This window comes from Magallana gigas, chromosome 8 (genome assembly GCF_963853765.1).
Source record: "Magallana gigas chromosome 8, xbMagGiga1.1, whole genome shotgun sequence".
NCBI classification, from domain to species: Eukaryota; Metazoa; Mollusca; class Bivalvia; order Ostreida; family Ostreidae; genus Magallana; species Magallana gigas.
Window position 1 is genome coordinate 21,144,224 of NC_088860.1, and position 26,659 is coordinate 21,170,882.

Sequence of the window (26,659 nt, forward strand, 5' to 3'; positions counted from 1 at the left end):
TATAATAAACATTTTATTTTTGGCTATACTTCCATTTTCACCAAAAAGAACATTTGGTCTACAATTATAATACACATGTACTAATATAGATACTAGTATGCATTATATGGAGTATTGTGGAAAAAGTATTAAAATGTCTTTTTCGTTTTGTCTATATCTTTAAATCAACTAAAAAAACTGCCTTGTAAAGTATATAAATTAATGTATCAATTAAATCTATCAAATAATTTTTGTTAAAGAATGTGAAACAGTGAAATAATAGATAGACAACTAGAGTTTTTCACCACTGTTTTGCAAGCATTAAATTCTTTTCAAATCTTATTTCGATAATTTTGATAAATTAATATTTAAATGTATCTAAATAAAAGAAAATTAGTAATTCTGTTCCTTTACTTAATTATATTGTAAATTACTTAATACACATGTACATGTTAATTATGAGGCAGTGTTCACAATGAAGTTACGGTATGCAATTACCAATTTACTACCTGTCTTTATTATACAAATGACTAAACAACAACAAAGATCAACAGCTGTTAGCCGGCCTTCATTCATGCAAAATTGCAATCATTTCAGCTGTTTGAATTAATCTAAAACAAGTTAAAAAATTTACAAATTTGATGTGTCGTAACACCACGAATGCCTGCGCAGGCAACTAAAATTTCAAATGCATTAAATTTAATAATCGATTATCAATCCCTGAAAACTACTCAATTTTTTTAAGTTCAAGAGGCATATATACAACTCTGTCAAAAACCATCAGATATGAACCAAATTCAAACTTGACCTGTATCATTTAATAAATTAACCTTATATGAAACATCAACTTTATATATGAATCGCTTCAAAAGTAAGAGAGTGGAAACGCGGAATTTCCCATTTTTCCCTAAATTCAAGAGGCATAACTCCATCCATAATCACCAGACCAAAACCAAATATTAATTCAAACTCAATATGTTTTTGTTTTTTCTAATTGCCTACATATAATTAAAATATATGCATCCCTTCAAAAGTTAGAGAGCAGAAACTGAGAATTTCTCTTCTTTTTTTCAAAGTTCAAGAGGCATAACTCTGTCAGAAATCATCTAACTAGAACTAAATTCGAACTCAGCCTTTATAGTCCTATAACACATCCTTATATCAAATTTGAGTTGAATGTGTGCCATGGTTGTTGAAATAATGATCGGCGAGTGAATGCCAATGGAATGACAGATGAACCGAAGAATGACATAATAGGGAAACACTATATGCCTTGGTCATTTCATGTCGGGGCATAAAAAAGAAATACTTGCATTTTTTGAGTCCCCTGTTCCCTTGTCCCATTGTGGAAGAGCTCCATGACAGACAATTTTACAGCCTAACTTTCCTCCACCAGTAATTGCTATCTCTCCAAAGCTGATGCCTTCTGGGTATTTAGTCTTACACTCCTGCTGAATGCTGTCTCCCCCTAATTTAGAAATGGATGCTGATACAGCTCCATAGCTCAGATTTAAATCCTTTGATGCAGTGTTGACTATCACATCTACCTGTGTAAAAAAGCAAAAAAAATAATTTCTTAACATCTTTTAACTTCATTATTTTTTCGTTAAATGTTGTTTCCGAAAGACTTCTTTTTTCATGTACATGTACCTGCTTTTATGCTCAGTATTGTTAGGTTTATTGTTGAATGTTCATTTAATGAAGTGTTCATTACAAAATATTTCAAGTTAATTATGTCTTAATTGGCTTTCCCTGCCTGCCAAACCCCAAAATATTTCTTTGCAATATAAGTTATTACGGGATACTTGTTTTTTTGGTGTTTACAAAATGAATTAATGATATAAAATGCAATACGTAACAAATACACCTTTCATAAAAAATATTTATCCTATTTTTTAAAAACTAGTCAACAATTTTTTTATTTTTAGAGGAGTGAAACAAGTAAGAAAATAAATGTAACCTATAAAATTAATTTTAAAGTCATAGATCAAGGTCATCAAATGATTAAGATAGGAATAAGAGGGGACACCTCTTAGTAATAATTTATATAATATTTAGTAGTTACGATAATAAGAATGTGAAAAAATAAGTCTAACCTTAGACTTGGCTATTGGTCCTTTGATTAATTTGACAGATATAGGCCCAGCTTGGAATTCTACATCTTGACTAGCTGCAGGTCCTTTATAATCATATAAATCATGCTGATACATGTAAGTATTTTTTTTTTTAGACAATTTCAATATAAGTCAAACTTTGCATTAAATAAATCAAAACAAATATAATATTACCTTTGGCCCCATCTCCCTGAAGATTTTGTGCAGGCCCACTAGCTTGGTGGATGTTCCTAGAGAAGACTTTTACCTTTCCTTTGTATGTCTGCTGTAGAGCTTCTGTGAAACACTGAACAGTGTTTGTCTTAACATCACACAGGAAAACCTCTTTAATTTTGGAATCCTTCTTATCCTTCAAGAAGGATTTCACAGCTTTGACTATCTCAAGCGTAGCTTCTTTTATTGGGAAGCCAAAGATCCCTGTGCACAAGGCAGGCACTGCAATTGATCTGTAGCCTCTCTTCTCTGTTTCCTCCAGAGCTGCTTGGATACAATCCATTAGACGACTTTTTTCTTTATTTGTTCCACCTTTCCAAGTGGGACCACAAGCATGTACAATCATTTTACAAGACAAAGTTCCAGGTTGTGAGCAATAAATTTCTCCTTCTGTTAGCTTTCCATTTCTTTGGACACGCTCGGTACATTCTTTCTGGATTTCGATTCCACCTGTAAAATTCATGAAAACACAATAGAGTAGGAAATATATAGGCATTACTTAGGAAATTTTTTAAAAACTCATTTATATGAGTGATTTTTTCACTGTGACTAACCTTTTTTCACAAGGATTGCTGCCAAGCCTCCTCCATGCAAAAGGTCTGAGTTTGCACCATTGACAATAACATCCACTGGAAGAGCAGTCAGATCCCCTTCATGCACTTTAATAAAGGTCCCAGACTTTGTCTTGTACTCAGCCATGACGCCATTGAATGAAGCAGGCTGGTGAGCAATAGCTGTCACAGTTGGATCTTCCTCACCAATATGGATGTAACATTTGTTTTGTCTTTCAATCTTCCTTATGGTGCTTTTTCCATTGTCACTTTTCAAGTACTTACCAATACCTGGCTTTTGCAAGATATGTTTCTTTGACTGGATCTTCTTTAATATCTCATCAAGATTCCTCATGGCTTCAGCTACTCCTGCTCTTGTTCCCTTTACAGAGAACTTGTATGGGTTCATTGTTACTTGAACCTGCTTTTCTCTCAGTCTTTTGGAAATTTCTTGACATTTGTCCTTATGATGGGCCTCCAGATACTTAAAATAACCTGGTGGTACATTCTTTGAATCAGAGATGATTGTGTTGGCCTGAAGAAAGTCTTCAACAAACTCTCTAGCTAGACCAACCAGATTACAGAATGTGACAATGATGATCTTTTTATGGTCAGAGAGAGTAATCAATTGGAGGAGACTTTCAAATTGTTCCATTGACTCAATTTGTTTTGCTTGCTTTTCCCATTCGTTTGAATTAAGCAGATAGGCAGACTCTGGGGGAACTTCAATAGGAGACTCCGCAATTTCGTTCTTCAAAAGATGTGCAGCTTCAACCGCTTTGTCATCAGAAAAAGCAAACAGACAAACCTCATCTCCCTTGAATTCAAAACAGCTCATATTATCTTTCTCTTTCAGCATCTTTGAAACACGGGTTTTGACTTCCTTTTTTGACAGATAATCTCGTCTATATTTGGAAAACATTCCTGCAGATGCTTCACAGATTTGATGACACCTTTCAAGAAGAGAAATCTTTGCTTCTGTAACATCTCCATATTGACCTTCAAAGGTAATTTTTCTGTCTTTTAAACTGGTTGTAACTTTTAATCCAGGGAATTTCTTCTCTATTCCTTCTTTGAAATGGTCAAAACTTAAAAGTAAAAACTCAGAATGTCTGAGAGTCTTGGATTCAATAAGCTGCTGTTTTTTCCTCTGGATTTCTTCTTCCATGTTGGAGATCATTTGTTTGAGGTCTTTCTTCAAAGGTTCCACAACTTTTCCATAGCCCACAAGAACAACTGTGAAGCTGCCCTTTTCTAATACTATAGCAACTTTCTGGGGATCAGATACATTAACTTGCTTAATCCAGTCCATAACCCCTTGCCAAAGTTCTTGCAAAACACTTATTTCTTCCACATGGAGAACATCTAGCATTCTCATCAGGCCATCTTTCATGTGTGTCTCCCAAGTCTTTGCCAGATTTTTACTATCTTTGACAGTTTTTGTAAGCAAACATTCCACTGTTAACTCTGTAGCTGGTTTTTGTGGCCATTTTATCTTGCCATGGGCCATCTCAGCTTGTTTGTCTAGAGCAGTTTTGAACTCCTCAGATTTGTATATAAACTTCATCTTTCTTAGATTGAGTTCCCTTAGAACAAGAGGGCTAGGGCATTTGAATCTGGGTCCCTCTTCAGGATTAAATGGCTGCCCCAAGCATTCATGATATATCTGTACAGTCAAATTTTGCTTTTCAACTACATGGCTTCTTTTGCAGACCTTGTCACAAACTACAAAATATTATTCAATATATATATATTTGACTGGCTTAGACAAAGTTAAAATGATCTATCGATTCATACATGTATGCAATAAGCATCAATCACTCTGTTTCAACTTTACTTAAAATGCCCTTAATCTAACAAGAGGTACTGTGAGCAAGCTCACAAATGATATCCCTACTAAGAAAATATAGCAACTAAAGTATTCTGCATGCTGTATTAGAGAGTAATAGATGCACCTTTTTTTTTCTAAAAGTGACTTTGAACTTGCACATATGACCAAACCTCAAGTTTAGGACATATTACAAGATACAGTACCGATCAGACCCAACCTAACACCAGAGTAAACCCAAACTAAACCCTGGGTTTACTTTTTGGGTTTACTTTTTGAAAATTTGGGTCCACTCAGGGTTTTATTTTGTGTTTACTTGGAAATTGCTTTTGATGTCAACTGTACACACTGAAGTGTGAAGCAGACCCGTATTTTATCTTAGCATCCTACTGCCTGTAATTCATGCCCCTTGTGCATTCCGAATACACAGTTGGCATCTGTTTTTAAGGGTATACTTCTGACTGGGTTTACTCTCTGTATCCACTCTGAGTTTACTTTGGGTTTAGTTTGGGTTTACTTTCTATTAGGTTGGGTCTGATCGGTACTGTATGGCCTAGACAGCAATTATGCAATTTTAAAAAAAAATGACCTTGAACTTGCACAACCAGCCCTGGGTCAAGTTCATGACACATATCTTCAGGTCTTAAGCAATGTTTATGTAAATTATGCACGTCCAATGTTTCTCTATAAGAAAGCTATAAAGCAGACACAAATTATGAACTTTTTCTTTCAATGACCTTGAACTTGCCTAAATGACAATGCATCAAAATCATGATGCACCCTCAGGTCTTAAGCAATCTTTGTGTGCAGTGCAGTAAGAACTTCGAATGTTTCTCCATAAGAGAGATATAGACATAAGCAGGGATGGCATGGTTATATTTTCATAACTGTAGTTCTTGACATAAAAAAGATGGGAAACAAAAGCAAAAAGTCTACCTGTGTGATCTTCAAAGTACACCAGACATGTACAGTCCTCATGATTAACCTTGATATCGGTCACAGTTCCCCCTCCACTTCTTTTCTCATTTTCAAAATAGAATTCCAGGGTGCTGTCTGAGATGCCCTCAGAAAATCCAGACACGACGATACAGTTTGAGAGGGGAACTCTTTTCACAGTCAGGAACCGTTTTTCTAATGGCTTCTTTTGACATGCTGCCTCCAGCTTTGTGAAATCTGTAAGTTACAAAACATAAGGTAGCAAAATCAACATCAGTATGGAATTTTAAATCTTAGTGTAAAACTTATCAATTTTTTTTTATAGAAACTTTTTTTAAAACCAGTAAAAGATAAAATTCCTCTCTAAATAAAAACTGAACTTTATTTATTTTACAACGATTGATAAGCAAGTTCTACAACTTATATTAATATCTCTCGTTGGCACGGATGTTAGCGCGAGGGGGTCATTGGTGTGGGAAGAAGCCGGAGTACCCGGAGAGAACCCACGTGTCCAAGCGGGCGACCGCCACACCCTATCACATACAATTAACCACTGTCAATCACGGGTATCGAACTCGGGTCGCAGCGGTGAGAAGCGAGTGCGTTGTCCACAACGCTACTTGGACACCTCTCTAAATAGGTAAAACTTCAAATTTTTTGTGATAGTGATAGACAAAATTTCCAAAAAAACCCCCAAAATATTAACCTGATAATTTTTAAAGTTGTTTTGAACAGCTGAACTAAGAATAAATGTTACAGTTTGGCATGAAGTAACCACAAAGTCCATATACTAGGATTTCATAGCAACTAAATGCGATGAATTCAAGGTATTTGATTTTTTTAAACAACAGTTGACATGCTCTTTATAATATAAACAGCTACCTTAGGCCAACAAAAATTAATTTCTTGGTTCTCAAGCTCACCTTCATCTGATCTAACATTGCACATTGTTCATTTTTAACAGTAAATGAATATAAAATAAAATTTCTCTTGTGAACTTGCAAATTCTGGAAAAAAAATTTCTGGATTTAGGACCGCATTTTAGATGCTCAAGTCAGAAAACGTTTGGTTTTGATAAAGAATATTATTGCAAACATCACAATGATTCAGACTAAATTTTAACAAATTGCAAATGGCCATCGAACCTAGTTATGAGACACTGTGTACAAGTATGATCGCGACAGCAATGATTTTTGCTTAGGTATGAAAAAGAATCTTGTTAAACTTCAATTGCATGTAGGAGGACAGTTCCTGCAGCTTGGACTATATTAAATATCTCATAATGCTTAAACACAGAGCTTTCTCAGTCTCATAGATGTGGTGTTTCATGAAGAACATGATGATTTGTTTATTCCATTTAGTTTCATTCATTGTTTCATTCTTTGTATGGTACCTATAAACATTGCTTTTTCTTCTTTTTTTATCAGAATTGCAAATTGTTAAAATAAAAGAAAAAATCCTGCATGTTTTTTTAATGAAATAATAAGAAAAATATACCACTGCCTGGCCAAGTTTTTGAAAATGTTGGTTTGGGAACCTCGTAATTAATTTTTTATTGGCCATAGAAGCACAAATATAATTAATTTTTATGATTTATACTCATGTTTTAGATGAATATGCAAAACATACTTTTCATTACTGTAACATCAAATGTGAAGACAATGTAACCAACCTTTGAGCTCTTCAAAGGTGACCAACACTGTCCCTTCCTCCTGTCCATAGGTTACATCTATCACATCCTCCGCAGACTTAGCCTCCAGATAGTTTCTGATCCCATCCTCTGATGTTTCAGGGTTGAGCCCTTTAACAAGGACCCTGTTTGGGTACATGGGTATTGGCTTTGGGGGTTGGTACTGCCTTACTTTCAATTCCACCCCATCTAGCTTGTGGGTTTTTTCAAGTACTCTTTTGACAGCTTTGAAAATATATAATGGCATAAAGCGTAAGTGAATATGTATTTCAATTCTTATCCTAATAATGATTCCTAAATATTTTAAAAATGCTTACATGTAAGAGTATTATAAGATAATTTCTAATTGAAGAATCTGAACAAATAATGTCCAAGTTATTGATTTTTGCTAAAGAGTTGAAATTATCCAGAGCCAGTCAATCGGTAAACAAAATTAATTTTGGTGACCAGTTATTTCCCTTTCAGAAACAATGTTTCTTTTAGGGAAATTGAGCTCAACTGAGGCTTGAGTGACCTATTGGAATTCTTGTCTTGTTTATTCTTTAAATTATTTTTACACATTTTAATTTTAACTTCTAGACTTAATAAAACAATAATCAATCACACCTCAAACCATACACTGGTTCACTTACTTTCTTCATTGTCAAAAGTGATAAGCAGTACTCCATCTTCCACTTCACCTTTGACCTCTTCCACACCACCACCTCCTGACCTCTTGTTGTCAAAATAAAACTCCACACTGTCCTTGGATGTTGTGTCCTTGAATCCACTGACCTCAATGGTACACGGTGAACCGAGAGATTCCACGTCTGCTTCTTTTTCCACTTTCTGTCCATCCAAGCGAACTTCCTCCACATGAATTTGTTTTTTTCTCAACATAAGTGGAACATTTTGGAGTACCCGGGAAACAACTGTTAGAAAATGAAATTTGAAAAACAAAATGTTTCAATGCAGAGTCCAGTGTTTTCAGAAATTTAAATAACCATCTATCATATCATAAAGCTTTTGTCATAATGCATACCATCATTCTCTTTAAACCAGATAACAGCAGTGTGGGTAGACTTATCATACTCCACTTTTTCCACATCTCCTCCACCACTCTTTTTGCGGTTTTCAAAAAATAAGAGAATCTCCTCCTCTGTGGTTTCAGGTGGTATCTTGGTGACCTTGATTGCCCCTCCCCCTTCCTCTTCTTCCTCTGAGCTGCTTTCATCCTCATCTGCAGCTGGGCGATATTCTTCTACTTCTACTTTCTGTTTGTTCAACATAAAGGGTGAGGTACTGTGTTTTTCCAGAACCTTTTCTACCACTAGAAAAATCCAAATTAAGGAATCCTTTAAAATTGTTCTTTGTAATTAAGTATGTCTAAAGATATCATTTGGAAACTTGACGATAATCAAGACATCATCTGTATCTGGTTATATTTGGCATTTCAAGAGTTTTAACTTTTTTATGATTCAAATGTTCAAAAATAAAATTACCAGGTATACAATGTCAATGTCATTCTTTAACTGACCTTCAGAATTTTTGAACCACACAATGGCACAGTGAGCTGCCTCGTCATAATCTACTTTATCCAAATCATCACTTTCAATTCCGCTCTTTTTACGGCTTTCAAAAAACAGCTCAATCTGCTCCTTGATGATTTTGGGTGGTAAATTGGTCACCTTCACTGCTGTGACCTCCACTTCGTCTTCACTCTCGTCTGTTTTAGGGTGGTATTCTCCGATTTGTAATTTGACCTCATTCATAGTAAGGACTGTAGATTCATGTTTTTTCAGAACACTTTTAACCACTGCAAAATTAAAATCATTTAAACCATTTTTTCATTTATTCTTTATTTTTCTATTGTCTAGGGTTTTTCGGTAATTATTTTTCAAATATTGGAATTGCCTAAAAAAAATTGATTACAAATGAAGATTTGCATTCAGTGTATTCAACATTAAACTTAAAGATAACCAATAGATTTCAGGTTCTTCAGAACTAGAACAACATACTTGTGTCTAAGAAGTGCAATATAGAATGTATGTAGGAAAGGCATGTCTGACAATAATTCCATATACTTAAATATCTATGAATTTGATTAGTGTTGTGGTTAATGACTGAATCAAAATATTGAAAATAACCAGCAGGATCTTGAAATGTGATGATGGCGGTATTGGTTTTTTCATCGTAGGCAACATCTTCCACATCTCCTCCTCCACTCCTTTTGGAGTTTTCAAAAAAGTCAGTGATGAATTCTTCTGCAATGTCTGGTGGCAACCAAGACACTTTTATACAACTAGTGACATCAGATGTTTTATCTGTAATAAGCACATAATTTATACAGTTTCAAATTAATCTAAAGAAAAGACATATTACATATAAAAAAATATTTATATGGTTTCAAATTAATCTAAAGAAAAGACATATTAAATATAAAAACAAGTTTTATATTTAAGTTTCCCTCCCCCTCATATTCAGGTATAAGTGTTCACAAATTCCTATCAAAAAGAAATGTTGGTAAGAAGAACTCTATGGACTTAAATCATAGCAATTTTTACTGTTATACTTTATATAATGACAGAATGGTTGGAGACCTCTTCTTTTATTTTCCATTTTCATAAACAAAAAATAATGATGCAAAAAAACATACCAGTAGGAAAAATATAAATGAATGCTTGTGTATCCAGTGATCAGGAAAAATATTGAAAAAAAAAATATATATATATTGGCTAAAACTACATTTTAAAAACCAAAAATATTTCAATACCTTTTGCAGTACTCATTGGTGCAGAGTCAGAACTCTTGTTTAAACTCTCCACACTGCTACTTTGTGCCACTCCTTTGGCATCCCTCGGGGAAACTTTGCTGGGAAATTTGGAAGGAAGTTGAGGCGTATGAAAGGTATGAGTTTCATACGGAGGCGGAGCACTAGTCACAGGCTGTGCCATGGACACACCCGATGGGTAGTTCTGATATAATGTTGGATTCATTTGATGTTTCTGGGCCATCGGATCAAAGTGTTGTCCATGACCCATGGTCACTGTAAGTTGTTAACATAAAATGACAGAAAAATAAGATACAAAGATCTTTAAAAAATTTTTTAAAGCCAGATTTACCTATATCGAGGCAGTAGATTAATTTTGTGCCTTACCACTGATATCTAGATCTTGTTGTCTTAATTGTCAATTACATCTTTTAAACTTAAAAGTTGAGCAACAGATTTTTTTTGGTACATGTATCTTCAATTTCCTTACCTTGCCTTCTTTGTATCATGGAATCGGCATCATCAGAACCCCTCATAACACTCCCTATACTGCTGCTCTGCACCCCTCCGCCTCCTCCTCTAGCCTCAGGCTTCCTGGCAGGAATTCTGGGAGGAACTTGTGGAGCAAAGTCGTGGTTCTCGTAGGGAGGGGGAGCACTGCTTACAGGACCTGGCATTGGCATACTTGGAAAATTTGCATAAACTGTGGGCTCAAAGGAACTTTGGTTGGATGCATGGTCAGGGGGTCTCGTTTGTGGCCCTGGCATGGACACATTTGGATAATTCATATAAAATGTGGGCTCCAAGGGACTTTTGTAGGATGTTGGGTCAGTGGGTACCACCTGGGGCCCATCACCAAGGGGAGTTTTGCTTGGCGTCCCAGTGGGTGGATTATGCTGTTGGCCATGCCCAGGAAAATATGGAATGTTTTGACTGTTCTGAGGGTACTGCCCCTGGGAGGTAGGGGGTTGAGGAAAGAATGAATTGCCCTGGTAACCTTGGCCTGGGTAGACTAAATACCCTTGGTGTCCTTGCGGGGGATTTCCTTGAGACGGCGCCCCTGCTTGATTATTCTGGTCATCCTGTAAAAAAAAAACCACATGCTGTAGATTCCTATACCCTCGCAGATTATAAAGTTTCGCTTTTTTTCAGACAGTTTTGATCTATAGAAAATTATTAAAAAAATTGGTGATCCTGATTTTATATTCTTGCGATTTGATACAAAACAGCGGAATTAAGTACTCGCGTAAAATAAGGAATTTACAGTAACCAAATTGTTTCTCAATTATCATATTGTTGTAAAACATTATTCAATTAGTACATGCTTCACACCTGATCAAACAATGGATTTTGACTATACCAAATGACTTGGTACACATCATTTCTCATTGTACTTGGAAAAACTTTATCAACAGATACTTGGTATTACATTTGGTTGTGTATATTCTGTTTCACCATCTAAATGGCAGAATGCAGTTTATGCTGATTCAATTAAATTTTTTTTTTTGCAAAATTCATTTCCGCAAAATATAGTCCTTGCCAAATATTAATAGAAATGTTTACAGTAACATCTTTTATTCCAAGAGATCAAGTTGGCATGATCACTACACTGTGTAACTTTATCTTGAAAACAAATTTTCTCTCTCTTTCCACACAGGAAGTTACATATAGGGAATGTAACAAGGAAATTATCTCAATCTTTCCTTCAGTAAACAAATTAAGTGTTAAAAGACTTAAAAATCTTCCAAGTGCTTAATTTTTATTTCTTATTTTGACACAATGAAGCAATATCTTATGAATTACCATAATCCTTAAAGTAGTCCGAGTATCGCACTACGTCATAATACGGATTTTACAATATTGGTTCGACTTTTACAAAGCGTTTTTGATACCCGGTATTGATTTTGCTCTACATAGCTGTTGTAAACAATGGCAATAATAAGCAATTAGAACGGTAATATATGTATTCTATGAGAGATAGAAATGATTAATGTTGAGAAACTCGATTCTGTTAAAGTAAAATGAAAAACGAAGTTTCTGATTAACCAGGATCTCAGGTATGCTTATATCTTCTATGTTTTCATTCCCCCCCCCACCCCCCCCCCCCCCCCCCCCGAATTTTTCTTTTTCTTTTACTAAAACCGGTTTAAATTTAGACAGAAGCTATTTCGAGTTTAATCAATCGTCAATTAATTAATGTTTAAATGATATCTAACATTGCTGACAGATCTAGGCAGAAAACTGTAGCAAAATGTGATTTTTACGGATTTTTTCGCCAGGGTCTACTTGGTTTAGAGCTTATAGCGTGAAAAGTAATCCGTCAACAGATAATTTATTTTACCAAATCTTTTTTCTAAGATGTCAATCTATAGAATAAACACCATGAATTTAAGGTAAGGTTTGCGGTTACAGGGAGATTTTCATTGTGACATAACACCAACTACCCTTTATTTCAGTTATGACGTCAAAATTTATATGACGTCATAATTGATTTCGGGTTTTTTTTTATTTCGCGGTTTTTTTAGTTTCAATGAAAAAATAAGAGGACACAAGCATTTTATCAATTTCCACGAAAACGAAATCCGCATCATATGGTTTTGAATAGTGTTTTAGAAACATCAGATTACACATATTCTAAGATACGTTTTTCCTGAAATCGGTGGACTTGGAAAGGTTTCAAATAAGATGTTTTCGTTTACATAATAGTAGTCCAAAATTAAGACTTTTGTTGCATTTTATTCTATTTTTAGATAGTTCATCAGAAATTAATAAAAGTGAATCATGATATTAATAGTGATATTATTTTCAAACATTTTAAGCATAAATAACCCCCATAATAGTCACATATAAAATGTACATATTTTCACGAAATTGTTTACATTTCATCAAAATGAAAATTGGAAATCATGAACTTTGACCTTTTGTAGTTATAAAACGGGAGGGGCAAAATTCATTTGAATTTCATGAGAAAAAAGACTTTAGTGTAGTGAACAAAATGGTATGTAACTTTGGTACAACCTCTAAAAAATGCAAGCCGCAAACCTTACCTTAAGTTTGAGTCCATAAAATAGTAAAAAATTTACCAAACGGGATACTAGCATTGCATTTTTTGTATTCTATTTTGATACATCAGGTCCATAAAGCATACTTACTTACAAAAATTTGCGCAAAATTATTGATAAGATATGGCTTAAATAAATATCTATATTCTATTTTGTATGTTCAGTTCTAGTTTTCCCAAAATTGGTAACTATTTTTATGAAAAACGGACGTCTGGCAAATTTCATAATTGTCAATAATTTTCGCAAGGGGGTACACCCGTCTGAGAGGTGATAACAAACAAACTAGCATGTAAACATACATATTTTCTTTTGTATATGTATTGCTAGAATGTATATTTATCATTTAAAGCTAAGCTTTTAATGATTGAGCCCATTTAGTGCCGAGTATAGGACTACCTTAAAGAGACTAAGACTCACACAATTTTAGATCAATTTTTTTTTTTAAATTTTTTTGCATAAAATAGTTTACTTGGCACAATTTGAATGAATGACCAAAATTTGCATGTCAAGTTACAGACGTAAAACTTCATTGTTCTTTACATAAAGCTTGAGTCTTATATATTTGTTTATATACATGCAAGTAATGCAAAATATGAAATTCGTTACCATTTCTTTAACATATTACTTGTGGCAAACAAGGAAGATGGATCAATTCAATGTGTTCATAAAAAATATCATCAACAGGTGAAAGCAACATTTATTTGAAACTACCGGTAATTAGATAACTGATTAAGATAAAGATCGGGATGAACGTAATGCCTTTATGTATGATAATATTTAAAATGGACAGGAAAAAACCCACTATAAATCATACTCGTACCATATGTATAGATTATACATATGGATGCAAATTTGTGTAAACAAATAATTTTACCCTGTATTGCATCAGAATTCAAATTGTCATTTTAATGAACTTTTAAGTTTTAATTAAATGGCATGTTGCCAAATAAAAATAGATTGATATAAAATTTGTTTGCCCTCAATTCAAATAAAATGAAGAAGAAAAAGTATCTAAACCTAGCTTAGTACTGCAGCTTATACATGGATCTAGGTTAGATTGGTATTTCAATTTTCATCATCCCACAATGATGCAGTCATATTTTTTATCTTATCAGTCTGACTGAACAGTATATGAAAAATAATGTTGTTAGCAAACTTACGGTAGACTTTGTTCAGGTAGAAGCAAGTGTGATGCATGCAGGTTATTTTAATTATTATCTCACCCGTGTTTTATCACTCATCTGATATTATTTAAAGGCAAAGCAAATACAATGTATGAGATTGAGCACTAGTGCCACTATAAATATATATATATATGACTAGGATCTCCTCAACACAGGCAGTAGCTGGCATTAAAAATATTTCTTAATTCTTATGTACACAATTAAGATTCATCGTCGAAAACCACAGCCAATATATATATATATGATCCACTTGATCCACTCCCATCCACCCATGGTTGCATCTTGTAGTTCATTAAAATATTGACCAATGTGAGTAAAGCAGAGTCACAGATTGACCTAGCTTTGTTGTGACTGGTTATACGGTACATTAAAGCTTTGCTTGTTTTTCTTTTGTAAAACTTTTATCAGGACTAATCTAAATGTAGTCCAAGAGATGTATTCTGATATTTGATAAATTATAAACTTTGCAAAACAGTTAATCTAGTAATCCTCTTACCTGAAGCCAGCTGTCAGGGATGTCAGAAACACTGCTTGATGTTATCTGTAGAGGAACATTTCCTGGACCAATGACATTTCCGGGATATAAAAAATGGCTGGCTGAAGAAAATAAAAGCAAATTTAGATTTGAGTCAAGATTTTGCTGCACATTGTAAGGATGCATAACAATAGGCCCATGGGCATCATTGCTCACTTGAGTCAATTGCTTATACAAGAGCAATAAATAGATTACATATACAAGTCCACATAGCTCTCTACTTCTTACCTATTGCTGCCTGAACACAAAAAGCACTTAAAACTGGGTTATTATTCAATAGGAACAAATTCATTTGCAATAAAATCTTTATGAATATCAAACTTTTCATAAATCAAATGCAGTCTCAGTTTGTTTAGATATATCCCCAGTATGTAATTGACATAATAAAACATAGGGGTCAATGATGTCAACTTTTAGATAGAGGGCTTCAAAGGTAAAATTCTTGCAACATCTGGCTAAAAGATTTTCGTACTTTTTCTATATATTTACATAGTTTCACACTAAAAGTCAATAATATTCTTCAATATTGATTTCTAGATGTGAAACAAGGCCTAAAGAGAATGTTTCACACATATCAAAAGTTGAAAGCCTGCGTGCATAAAATATATAAAAACAAATCTTAAGTGTTATAAATTTTCAAAGAATGCATGATCTTGAAATTTTTCTCTAGAAAACCTTCCAGAAAAAAACAAAGTTCCCAGCAAAACTTCAGCAAGTTTGTGGATAATGCCAATCAGAAAATATATTTACAACTACTGATACTCAAGTAACAGGGACCAATTTCTAAATGTAAATGACAGTGATGATTCAGAATGAAATGATCGTCATCATGTCATCATTGTGACAAAAAGAAAAATAAACCTTAAGAAAAATAACAAACAATTAAGATAAATAAAATGACACCTCGGCTGGATGGATCATTTCATTCAACTGAATCTCTTTTTTCTCTCTTTCACGTTATCATAAATCCGCAGAAAAATATGTTTCATGTATAGTGACCCGCAGTTGGGGAAATTTCTTCAGATTGATTAATTCATTGGTGTAAATTTATTTGAGCATGCAGTTATCATTCTGAATAATTGTTGATCGATATAACTGAATGCATGTGCAATAAATTTCATCCATTAACGCACTCCCACAACTTTCACATTAACCACGCTGCAGCGTAAATAATAAAAATAGCGTGTCAAAGATGTATGAAAATCTCCATCTCAAAAGCGCTTGATTTCAAAATTCGTTTCTCGGAGGGTCTGTAAATGTTAATTTTCGAATATTGTTTAATGATCAAAGAAAGAAAGGCCTATAGTTTGTGATCAATGTATTTATCAAGTTTTTTTATGCTTCAATTTAAACAAGGTGACATGCAATACACACGAGTGAACGGAAATGGAGACGACCTGGAATTGGCGACTTACATGTAACTGTATTTCTAAAAACTATGGTCCTTTCCTGATCTATTGATACCTAGAATGCATGCAAGGTTTAACGTCCGAGAAAAATATTTTTTCGAGTTTTGATTCCTCCCTTGTGTATTTTATTGTAAAGAGGTGGTAGATATAACAGGTTGAAAGACTTCGTGACGAGCCCCTGTGGCCCAGGTGAGCTAAATGGTCAGCTAACTCATCATAATTTGAGATTTATATAAAGTCAAAAAATATATTATAAAACGAACATTACAAGGTGAAAAACTTACGTTGTTGCTGCTGAAACGAAATCAGCCACGTCGCTCCGTCAATTTGCTGTATGCGGAGACATTGGCCCTGGAAAATACTGTTAACAACTTGCTGGTTTGTTCCAGGAGGAAAGCCTCTCACGATATAACTCCGCTTGCTGAACTCCTCGCGGAGAATGTTCAAGAGGAACCCCCCACTCATCGCAAAGACTGACACATAAATTGGGCATCTATAGGCTCATTGACAGTACAACGATTCTCCGATTAAGTTGAGCAAGCTACAGGTCGTATGATGATACGGAAATACCCATTTCAGATTAGATAGTGGCTACTTTCGCTTTTGTTTCTACGAATTTCTAGTTTCGAGAAGCTACTACATCTATTTAAAGTGGTACGAATAAACTAATTCGGTATATATATAGACATATCCAGTGACCTTTAAAAACTGACTTTATAATGTATAACGTTAATTAAGGTACGTGAATTTTAAGCTTAGGCATAACAAAAATATCCTACTGAATACTGACAACTTTTAATTTATTTTCTTGATTATAGTTTATAGAACATATTTTTAAAGAAATTTTTTATAACTTATAGAAAGCAAGGTTATAGTACTATGTGCGTTATATCAGATGTTCATGCATGTAATACGTCGTATATAAATATATGCGTATGCACGCAATATATAGATCTAATGTTACATTGTATGTATGATAGAATAGTTAGGAAATACATCATAATTCGATCCAATCATATCGTGAATTCGTATAGACCTTAATCAAAACAAAAATCCAGCCAAGATAAACAAATATTAAACACGTACTTTCGGTTTCGATTTTAGCTCACCTGAAGCCATAACTATAACCAAATTATACCCACATGATTATTGTGTATTGATAGTTTGCGGAACGGAATGAAACGAAACAAAAAAACTCAAAGAAAACACAGGGGCTTGGTTGTTGGATAGTGAAGTTTCTAATTATTTGTTCCCGACGGAAAAATTGATTAAAATTGGTAATCTAGCTATAAGTATATGTATTGCAATAAATAAATTCACTGAAAACCTCCGATTCAAGCATGTTAAAAAGGTGTATTCAATGAAAACCCCCGTTTCATTCATGTTAAAAAGTGTATTCAATATAGGCTACATGACAAATACACTTTTTTAAACTGATTGAAACGGAGGTTTTCAGTGTGAGGAATAGCTGTAAAACTCTCAAAAATTCTCGCAACTAGATCTGCTTATCATGTAATATAATAGTCCCATACGTTATGCTTTAATGCTTCTATGAATTGTACCAACCAGTATAATTTGAAACATTTTGTCTCTAATTGTAGAGAGCCCTGACAAAGATAAAGAATAATTTAGATTCAACAATGTCAACTAAGACAAGAGACCACACTGTTGTGGTGGCCATAGATTTTGGTACAACGTATTCCGGCTACGCCTTCTCTCTTCGTTCAGATTTTTTAAAAGCAAAAGATAATTGCTTGGATCAAATTACATGTACCACAGATGTCTGTAATTCCGGGAACCTTCTGTCCGAGAAAACACCAACAACACTGTTACTCGATAAGGATAAGAAACTTGTAAGTTTTGGTTATGAGGCAGAAAATAAATACAGTACCATGAGCGAGGAAGAGAGGGACGAACATTATTATTTTCGCCGATTTAAGATGATGCTGTACGACAAAGATGGAACTCTGGTGAGTTTGATACAGCACTATACAATGTACTAAGTACTAGAGAGTACTCGGGCGAAAAAAATGACAAAAATGCTACATAGGGTATATCATTACATTATGTTACATTTCTATATAGCGTGAAACATCAACACATGTTTAATGAATAATATTCAGGTATACAAATCTTTAAACACTTTCTAAGAAGATGTAACTGTTTCAATCTGTTTGTTACACAGCGCATGCATTCTTGTACATTTTCAGAAACTGTCTAGAAATACTCGTTTAAAGGATATAAGAGATAAAGAATTGCCCGCTATGGATGTCTTTGCTAGTTCAATCAAATACATGAAGGACGATTTCGTTAAGAAATTCCAGGGGATGAATTTACAAGCCACTATTTTACCACTGCAAAAATATGTGACTTGGGTGTTGACAGTTCCAGCCATCTGGGACGAGCCAGCGAAACAGTTCATGGAGGAAGCAGCTGAACGTGTAATAAGTCATCAAAATTTTATTAGATTTATTAATTAATTGTAATGAAAATAGTACTTGTAAAAATATCTTTACACGATTTTTATTTTAACGATAGGCCGGAATTTCAAAGGAGTCTCTCCTCATATGTTTGGAACCAGAGGCTGCAGCCATTTATTGCAAATGGCTCCAGATAGAGAGGGACAACGAAGCCTTGGACACTATGAAACCAGGCCGTAGATTTCTTGTGATAGATGCTGGAGGTATCGAAAAAATGCATTGAGTTTAGTAAAATACAGAAATGATAAACCTTTTGGTATCGAAGGTAACAAAACAAAATTAGATAACTTATTTGAAAGTGAACAAGGCTAATGTTTTCTAGATTTTTCCATTAATTTGCAATATGTCTTTCAAGCACAAATATTAGTATAGTATATTAAATAGTATATGAAAGATCACAAAGTGAACATTGTTATTCCTATAATTGACAAATTAACTTTCATATTTTGCATAATAGGGGGTACAATTGACATGGCCATGCAAGAAGTTAGAGAAGATGGGAAGCTTCAAGAGATTAGTCGAGCTCAAGGAGGCGATTGGGGAGGAATTTACGTGGACGAAGAGTATAAACAGATGTTGGAAGACATTTTGTCCAAGCCCATCATAGAAGCATTTCGAATGAAATTTACTGGAGACTACATCGAAATGTTTCGGTACTTTGAAAAGAAAAAAAGGGAAAAACAAACAGGAAAACACGTGCGAGTAACAATCCCATCATCTCTTCTGGAAGTATCAGACGACATAGCCAAGTGCATAGAAAATCAAGGTTTGGCAAATGAAGTTGTATTGAAAAAAGATAAATTTCAAATCAAACTTAAAAAATACGAAAGGTTTTTTGAAAAGGTGGTTGTTAAAATAATCGCCAAGGTAAAAGAAATGTTAGAATCGGATGAAGCTGATGACGGCAAGGTTATCATCATGGTAGGCGGGTTTTCAGAGAGTGATTTTCTTCAAAAGAGAATTAAAAATGAGTTCAAAAATTGTAAAGTGGTGATTCCCCAAGGATGCGGATTGGCTGTACTGAAAGGCGCTGTTCTTTATGGGCATGACCCAGACATTATTGCTGCAAGGATAGTTAAGTATACCTATGGCGTGGCTGTCAACACCCGCTTTGTCAAGGACAAACACCCTGAATCAAAGAAGAAGCTCATCAATGGGATAGAATACTGTACCGACAAGTTCGACATTCACGTTAACAAAGACACGCTTGTTCATTGCAACGAAGAGACTGAAAAAAATTACATCCCTATATATGAAGACCAAACTTCAATGAAATTCAGAGTATTTGCCAGCGATACGACAGATCCACAATATATAGACGACAAGGGTTGTAGAGAGATTGGATCCCTCACCGTCCCTATGCCAGACACAACAGGTGGAACCAGAAGGACAGTTAAAGCAAAATTCAAATTCGGAGCAACGAAGATTACTGTAGAAGGCATCGATGAACGCTCGGGAAATTCAGTTGATGTGAAATTCGACTTTCTGGAGGATTCACCATGAAAAGTTCTCTACGTCATTTAAAAGAGGTTATTGAGGCATTTCATTTAAAAAAAAATTCAGTGTTTGTTAGATTCGACTTTTTTAATGACCATGAATGATATTCTTTGCTATTTTATTTATATTTCAACTTATTTTTTTAATATCCTTTGAATTGTAAATCGCAACAATTTACTCACTTATTTACGAAGAAATATTGATAACTTCATTCAGTCAGTTTGGGACACTTTGGAGTCACCAAGTATGTGAAATGAAAATCCGTATTTAGCGAAACGAAAATGTACAACCAAATATCGAAGTGAACTTTGTTTAACAGACCATTTGGTGTCTTAGACTCAAATTAACTATTATCTGTCTCAAGATATTATAATTGCCTTTTGTCGCATATTTTCTTAAATCATTCGATTTTTATAAATACCTCTAAATTTAGACGATGTTCATTCAATAGTATGAAAAAAATTCCCTTTTGAATCAGAAAAAAAAATTATATAGATGTAAGTAATGAGGAATCATTATTATGAGGTGATAAAATACGGTCGGTCGTGATCAAATTTATCAGACAGCCCTTCGGGCTTTATTGGGTTTGAACATCCCTTCCGTATTTGATCACCCCATAATACTAAAAGAATGATTCCTTATTCCTTAAATAAATGATAAATAGGATCGATATTTAACTTTAAAAGTATCGGTTTTCTTTATGCATTTTCAAACATTATTTTAGAAGGGAATAGAATTTGACAAAGGAAATTTGTCTTGATGCCATTGAACTTTAATCTATGACGTCACACCATCTATTCTGGTTTGTATTATCAACATAGCATCAGAATCAAATCATGATATTCGCTCTATGCTAAATGACAAGTTCTGGATAAATTGAAACAATATCGATTTGAGACCGTACTTTTACCTTTGTTTTCCCACTTAATAACAAACCAAAGTCAAACGGAGCGTATTCATTGAAATCTAAAAGCGGAGACTAGTGTCGGTGGAATCTCCGTGTAATTGTGGAAATTGTCAACAGATGCCAAGTATCGTAGGAAATATGTGCATGTATCAAACATTCCGGTTACATTTTCAACATACTTTTTTAGTTGGCGAAGAACTCGATTTGGAATAAAAATTTACACGAGATCATTTTCAACAACTGTCTTTTACTTAATAAAAATGCATATATTTTTGCATACATGTATTTATACTTTAGATTTACGTGTGAACCTAAACATTATCAATTTTGTTCAGTCGATTTCTATAGTAACAGAAATGCATAAATCAGCAATTTTTTTAGAGCACTGTGTACATTTTATATGCAAACCAAACCAGGATAGATGGTGTGACGTCAAAGTAATAATTTTTTTTGGTTTTTAATGCAAAAGAGTTCTACATCATGTCAGTCTCCTGTAAATGCAATTTCTCTAACTTCAAACGTGCATTAATAGTTTATTATCAAAACAACATGACCACTGTGGTAATTTAAGCCACTTTATTGATATAGATAAAATATGTTTTTGACTTTTTTTCCCCTTTAACAATAATCATTTTTTGTATATGAATCATCTAACTATAAGGATGTGCATTATATTAAATAAGTATGGCTTTCTCGTGTGTTTTTGTTATTTATTCTACATTTTAATTAATTTTTATCTTTAAATGGTAACCGTTATCTTTTCACAATCATATTTAATTCGAATCCAAAATCAAACGAGAAATAATGTATTACCTGACGCCAGGAATTTGCATCATGATTTCAACCAGAACAAAAATTATTTCGGCGCTTTTCACTATAGTTGCGAGTTTAGTGAACTGTAATTGCTTCGTTGCAGTATTATAATTTATATAGTTTCGTTTGATATATATATAGTTTAGGTTGACAATAAGTTGTTCATATGTCTGTAATTTTGCATTGGATTTTGCATCATATGCAATTGCTCAACCTTGTTCATTTCAAATCCACGTATTTTAGATACAGCTTTCGTTAAGAAAAACAAATGTTTTGCGGGTGTTTTTTTAAGACGTGCACTAACTTGTTTCTAAGACCCTTCTTCGTTTGCTTATAACTAATCTGCAATTAAACAATTTTCAACCTTTTGCTTTCGGTTTCATTCAGCTGGTTATTCTTATTTATAATAATAATATAATAATAATAATAATAATTTTTATAGCGCCCTATATAATAAAATTATCACTCTAAGGCGCTTTACATAAGATGGACATAAAATGGACATTACAAAGCATAAAATGCATAGCTAAAAAACAGAAGGAGAAGTAAATAGTATATGTCGACAGATTACAATCATCTATGGTAAAAATTTGGATATAGTAAAAAGTTTGCGAACACATAAATATATATCTTAAAAATTAATCAAAAGCCAGTTTATAAAAATAAGTTTTCAATTGTTTTTTAAAACATTGAACGGATTTGGCTTGACGGATACGCACTGGAAGGCTGTTCCATAAATAGGGAGCAGCAAAGCTAAATTGTCTTTCACCATATGTTCCAGTGCGCACCCTAGGTAAAATCAGTGACAAGCTCCCGTCGGATCGTAGAGTCCGATTTATTTTACGGATTGTAACTAATTCCTGCAAGTATTCTGGAGCGAATCCATGAATTGTCAAATAGGTAAAAACAAGAATTTTATATTTCGGACGGAATTCAACAGGAAGCCAATGTAAGTCAGCAAGAATAGGGGTGATATGATCTCGTTTTCTTGTTTTGGTCACAAGTCGAGCTGCGGTATTTTGGATTTTTTGTAATTTATCCATGGAGCCTTTGTTTACGTTAAAAAGTAAACTATTTCCATAGTCGAGTCTTGAAGTTACTAAGGAATTTACCAATGTCTTACAAGCGTCTGTTGAGATAAATCCCCTGATTCTTCCAATGTTTCTGAGATGATAGTTACAAGTTTTAATGATGTATGAAACTTGCTTTTCCATGGTAAGAAAACTGTCGAAATGGATGCCTAAATTTCGAACTGAATTTACACTGTTGATGACGCTTTCTCCGACTTTTAATTGTAGGACTGGCACATTTCTAGATTGGAATTTTGTTGTAAAAATTATCAATTCGGTTTTGTCCTGGTTTAATTTAAGTAGATTATTTGACATCCAGTTACTTATATCCTGCAAACATTTTTCGAGTCGTAGAAAGTAGTCGTTCCAGTTTTCATGGGTTTTAATTATCATGTATACTTGGGTGTCGTCAGCATAACAATGATACTTGAAACCGTGGTGACGACATATGTCTCCAATTGGTTTAGAAAAAAGACAATATAATTTTGGCCCTAAGACGGATCCCTGTGGAACACCAAACTGAAGATGGCAAGGGTCTGACGTATCCGATCCAATCACAACACGTTGGTGCCTGTTGGTAAGATATGATTTTATCCAAGCCAGGGATTTTCCATGGATTCCATAAGTTGTCTCTAGCCGTTGAAATAGAATTGTGTGATCTATAACATCAAAGGCTGCTGAAAGGTCAAGGAGTACCATTACCGCGGACGATTGATTGTCCAAAGCCTCCATGATGTCATGATTAACCCTGAGAAGTGCTGTTTCCGTAGAGTGTTGTTGTCTGTAAGCCGACTGCAAGGAATCCCTTAACAAATTTTTGTCCAGATGTTCGTCGAGACGGTTTGCAACAACTTTTTCCAAAATTTTCGAGATAAAAGGGAGATTAGATACAGGACGATAATTTTTATATACTTCCTTATCCAGACCGGATTTTTTCAGCAATGGTCTCACTAGTGCCTCCTTGAAAACTGATGGTACTTCTGATTGATCGAATGACACATTTATAATGTTAGTAATGAATGGAACCACGGCACTTAAGGTCTTTTTTAAGATCGAAGTTGGGATTGGGTCAAGTTCACATGCCTTGTTAGGTGCCTTGCCAAGAATTGCCCTCACTTCGTCTTCTGTTGTGTGTCGAAAACTCATTAACGGATCGCCGCTGAAATGAATATCCACGGACAGCGATGTTTCGGTGTTATTGGTAGTAAGCTCTCTCAGACCATCTCTAATTGTTGCCACTTTATTGATAAAGAATTTAGAAAACTCATTTGCCAACTCCTTATTGGATGTTGAAGACGGTAGAATAGTTTCCTGTTTTTTCCCCATCAGTGACTTGGATAGTTTAAAGAGTTGTTTGTTGTCCTTACCACACTCTTCGATCTTTTGGGAAAAATAGTCTTGTTTGGTTTTATACAAGAGTTTTGCTGTCTTGGAGGATGTGTCCCTGAAAATTTGTCTATGAACCTCCAGTCTTGTCTTACGCCATAATCTTTCAGCTCTGCGTCTCTCGCGTTTTGCGTCACGGAGTTCTTCAGAGTACCACTTGGTGTTTGGTCGAAGAAACACAGATTTTTTCGTCAGTGGTGCATGTTTTTCTACAGCATTATGAATCGTGGTGTTGTAATGGTCCACGATTTGAGAAATAGATGAATTATCATTCGGTATATCAAGCGTGATGTCCTTTGATAACTCCCCGAGATCGACATTTTTCCATTTTCGGAAAGTTATTTCCTTCACAGTGTGCTTCGGTTTTCCCAAGGAAAACACTGCTTGAATGGAATAATGATCACAAAGAGAGTTTCCGTGTGCATCAAATAAGTTTGGATCATGCACAGAAGGTTCATCTGTAAGCACCGTTGAATCAGATCTTGTTATCAGGAGATCCAGTATATGTCCACGATTATGGGTAGGTGTGGAAACATGTTGAATCAAGTTATGATCTTCTAATGTTTGTAAAAACTTTACTGCATTTGGGCTTTTTTCATCATCGATATGGAAATTAAAATCTCCTGTGATAATGGTTTCATGGGGAATTGTGACAATTTGATCAAGGTAGGAATTCCATTGGTCAAAAAATATGCTGGTTCGTAAATCATTTGATTTTGATGGAGGGGGCCTATAGATGACACTCAGTCTGATGCATGTTTTATCCAGACATAATGAAAAGTCCATGTACTCAAATTGATCGATCTCCAGATCCTTATTAGGAAGGTATTTTATTTACCAATTAAAGTAAAATTAAACAAGGTGCTCGAAAAATCCTATTTATCATCCTCAGCAAAAGTTACTGAGATGTGTTATATAAACGCGCGTGTAAGTGTATATATATATATATATATATATATATATATATATATATATATATATATATATCGCTTATTTTAACACGTCTCTGTAACTTTATAATGGCTTTTTCAACTATATATTCGCCAATCTGTGTTTTGAAAAAAGCATAACAAAGATTTTGTCATCTGTCAGTATCATTAGATCGAAATACAAGTTTTAGACCTTTTGTCATGATAATAATACTTCATACCAAAGATCTTTTAAAACAAAAATCCTATCTGGATTTCAAAAACACGTTTTTACGTTTTAAATGCACAATATCAATGTTTTGAAATTGTATTTACGCAACAAATTAAATTTAAAAAATGATAGGTCTTTAGAACGAGAAAATGATTAGCTGCAAGAAGGAGAAACTATTTCATTATGTTTTCTCTTTTTTCCTCTTGATACGTATTTATTTAACAACCGAAAAACGTCTTTGAATTCAACTTCAGGTAGTTTATAAAATTCAGCTGTTTATAAAATATTTGACATGTAATTAGGTGAGCAACATATGTACATGTATATGAGCGTATACTTAATTAATATGTGGTTGGACATAGCCAGATCTTTTGATAAAAGTTTTTATGAGAATTTCGTGTCCAACAGGATAATTGAATTTCATTTCCTACATGATTTTAATTTTGATTTGCAATTTTCAAATGTGGAAATTTCCGATTTTCGACCGGATTCAAAAACTGAAGGAAATATTATCATGGTTAAGCAGCCAGAGTATGTACATTTTTTTAAAGATCAAGATCTACCAGTTGATCTTTAGTGTCCATCCGTTTTATGTCATAATTTACAAAAACTCATTTCTCCGTACCTTTTTATTTTATAGCCAAAATATAGTAAATGTAAGGTGGTTACAAGTTTATATGATTCGAGATATAAATTCTTTCAATGATGCATCATAACAATAGCTTTGTTTGATAAGGTGTATTGGGGATATTTTAAGTAAATGCATTGGTAAAACAATAATCAAAAACCGGAATACCCACAAAGGCGTCGAGGTGACATTTTCTAGAATATAGACTCTATGGAATTTCTGTACGAATTGTCGTATGTCATATTTTTAGAGACAAGAGATCCATGGGCCACATCGCTCGCTTAAGCATCAATGGCTTACTACTTTGGCTTTAAACACTTTCTACAATTAATTATAAAAGAAAAATAATATTTACCAAAGTTAAGCACATGTACCATAATTTTCTGATGTAATATTTAAAATTTCATAGAGGGGTTTGAGTGAAAATATATTGCGATGTATAAATCATATCAATTGTTAATTAAAATGCCAAATGTGGAAAACCTTTT

General features: G+C 34.0%; 2 protein-coding genes across 3 annotated transcripts in view; one reads left to right on the plus strand and one right to left on the minus strand.

The window, feature by feature from the left end:
• The window catches only part of LOC105319523 (protein mono-ADP-ribosyltransferase PARP14), a 132,993-nt gene that overhangs the window by 42,510 nt on the left and 63,824 nt on the right, over positions 1-26,659 (minus strand). The window contains exons 1-14 of one of the 2 annotated variants that reach the window (XM_066068979.1): positions 16,535-16,715; positions 14,803-14,903; positions 10,551-11,142; positions 10,064-10,336; positions 9,438-9,614; positions 8,828-9,106; positions 8,333-8,620; positions 7,944-8,222; positions 7,294-7,536; positions 5,622-5,858; positions 2,861-4,582; positions 2,268-2,756; positions 2,076-2,158; positions 1,293-1,526 (exon numbers count right to left, since the gene is read on the minus strand). In XM_066068979.1, coding sequence (XP_065925051.1) covers positions 1,293-1,526; positions 2,076-2,158; positions 2,268-2,756; positions 2,861-4,582; positions 5,622-5,858; positions 7,294-7,536; positions 7,944-8,222; positions 8,333-8,620; positions 8,828-9,106; positions 9,438-9,614; positions 10,064-10,336; positions 10,551-11,142; positions 14,803-14,903; positions 16,535-16,715 — 5,178 coding nt within the window. Of the gene's footprint in view, positions 1-1,292; positions 1,527-2,075; positions 2,159-2,267; positions 2,757-2,860; positions 4,583-5,621; positions 5,859-7,293; positions 7,537-7,943; positions 8,223-8,332; positions 8,621-8,827; positions 9,107-9,437; positions 9,615-10,063; positions 10,337-10,550; positions 11,143-14,802; positions 14,904-16,534; positions 16,716-26,659 lie in introns of those variants that run through there. The other variant, XM_066068978.1, reaches the window with a different exon arrangement.
• On the plus strand, positions 16,842-20,571 carry LOC136270655 (heat shock 70 kDa protein 12A-like). Its single transcript, XM_066068981.1, has 5 exons — positions 16,842-16,988; positions 17,852-18,220; positions 18,461-18,691; positions 18,789-18,933; positions 19,188-20,571. Exons 2-5 carry the CDS (start codon positions 17,891-17,893, stop codon positions 20,231-20,233), a joined length of 1,752 nt encoding a protein of 583 aa, XP_065925053.1. The 5' UTR covers positions 16,842-16,988; positions 17,852-17,890; the 3' UTR covers positions 20,234-20,571.

Excerpts from the sequence above, each read along its gene's own strand:
- LOC136270655 (XM_066068981.1), top strand. The coding sequence starts at position 17,891 with ATGTCAACTAAGACAAGAGACCACACTGTTGTGGTGGCCATAGATTTT. Across the intron at positions 18,221-18,460 it reads ACGACAAAGATGGAACTCTG|AAACTGTCTAGAAATACTCG; the intron begins GTGAGTTTGATA and ends GTACATTTTCAG. Across the intron at positions 18,934-19,187 it reads TCTTGTGATAGATGCTGGAG|GGGGTACAATTGACATGGCC; the intron begins GTATCGAAAAAA and ends TTTGCATAATAG.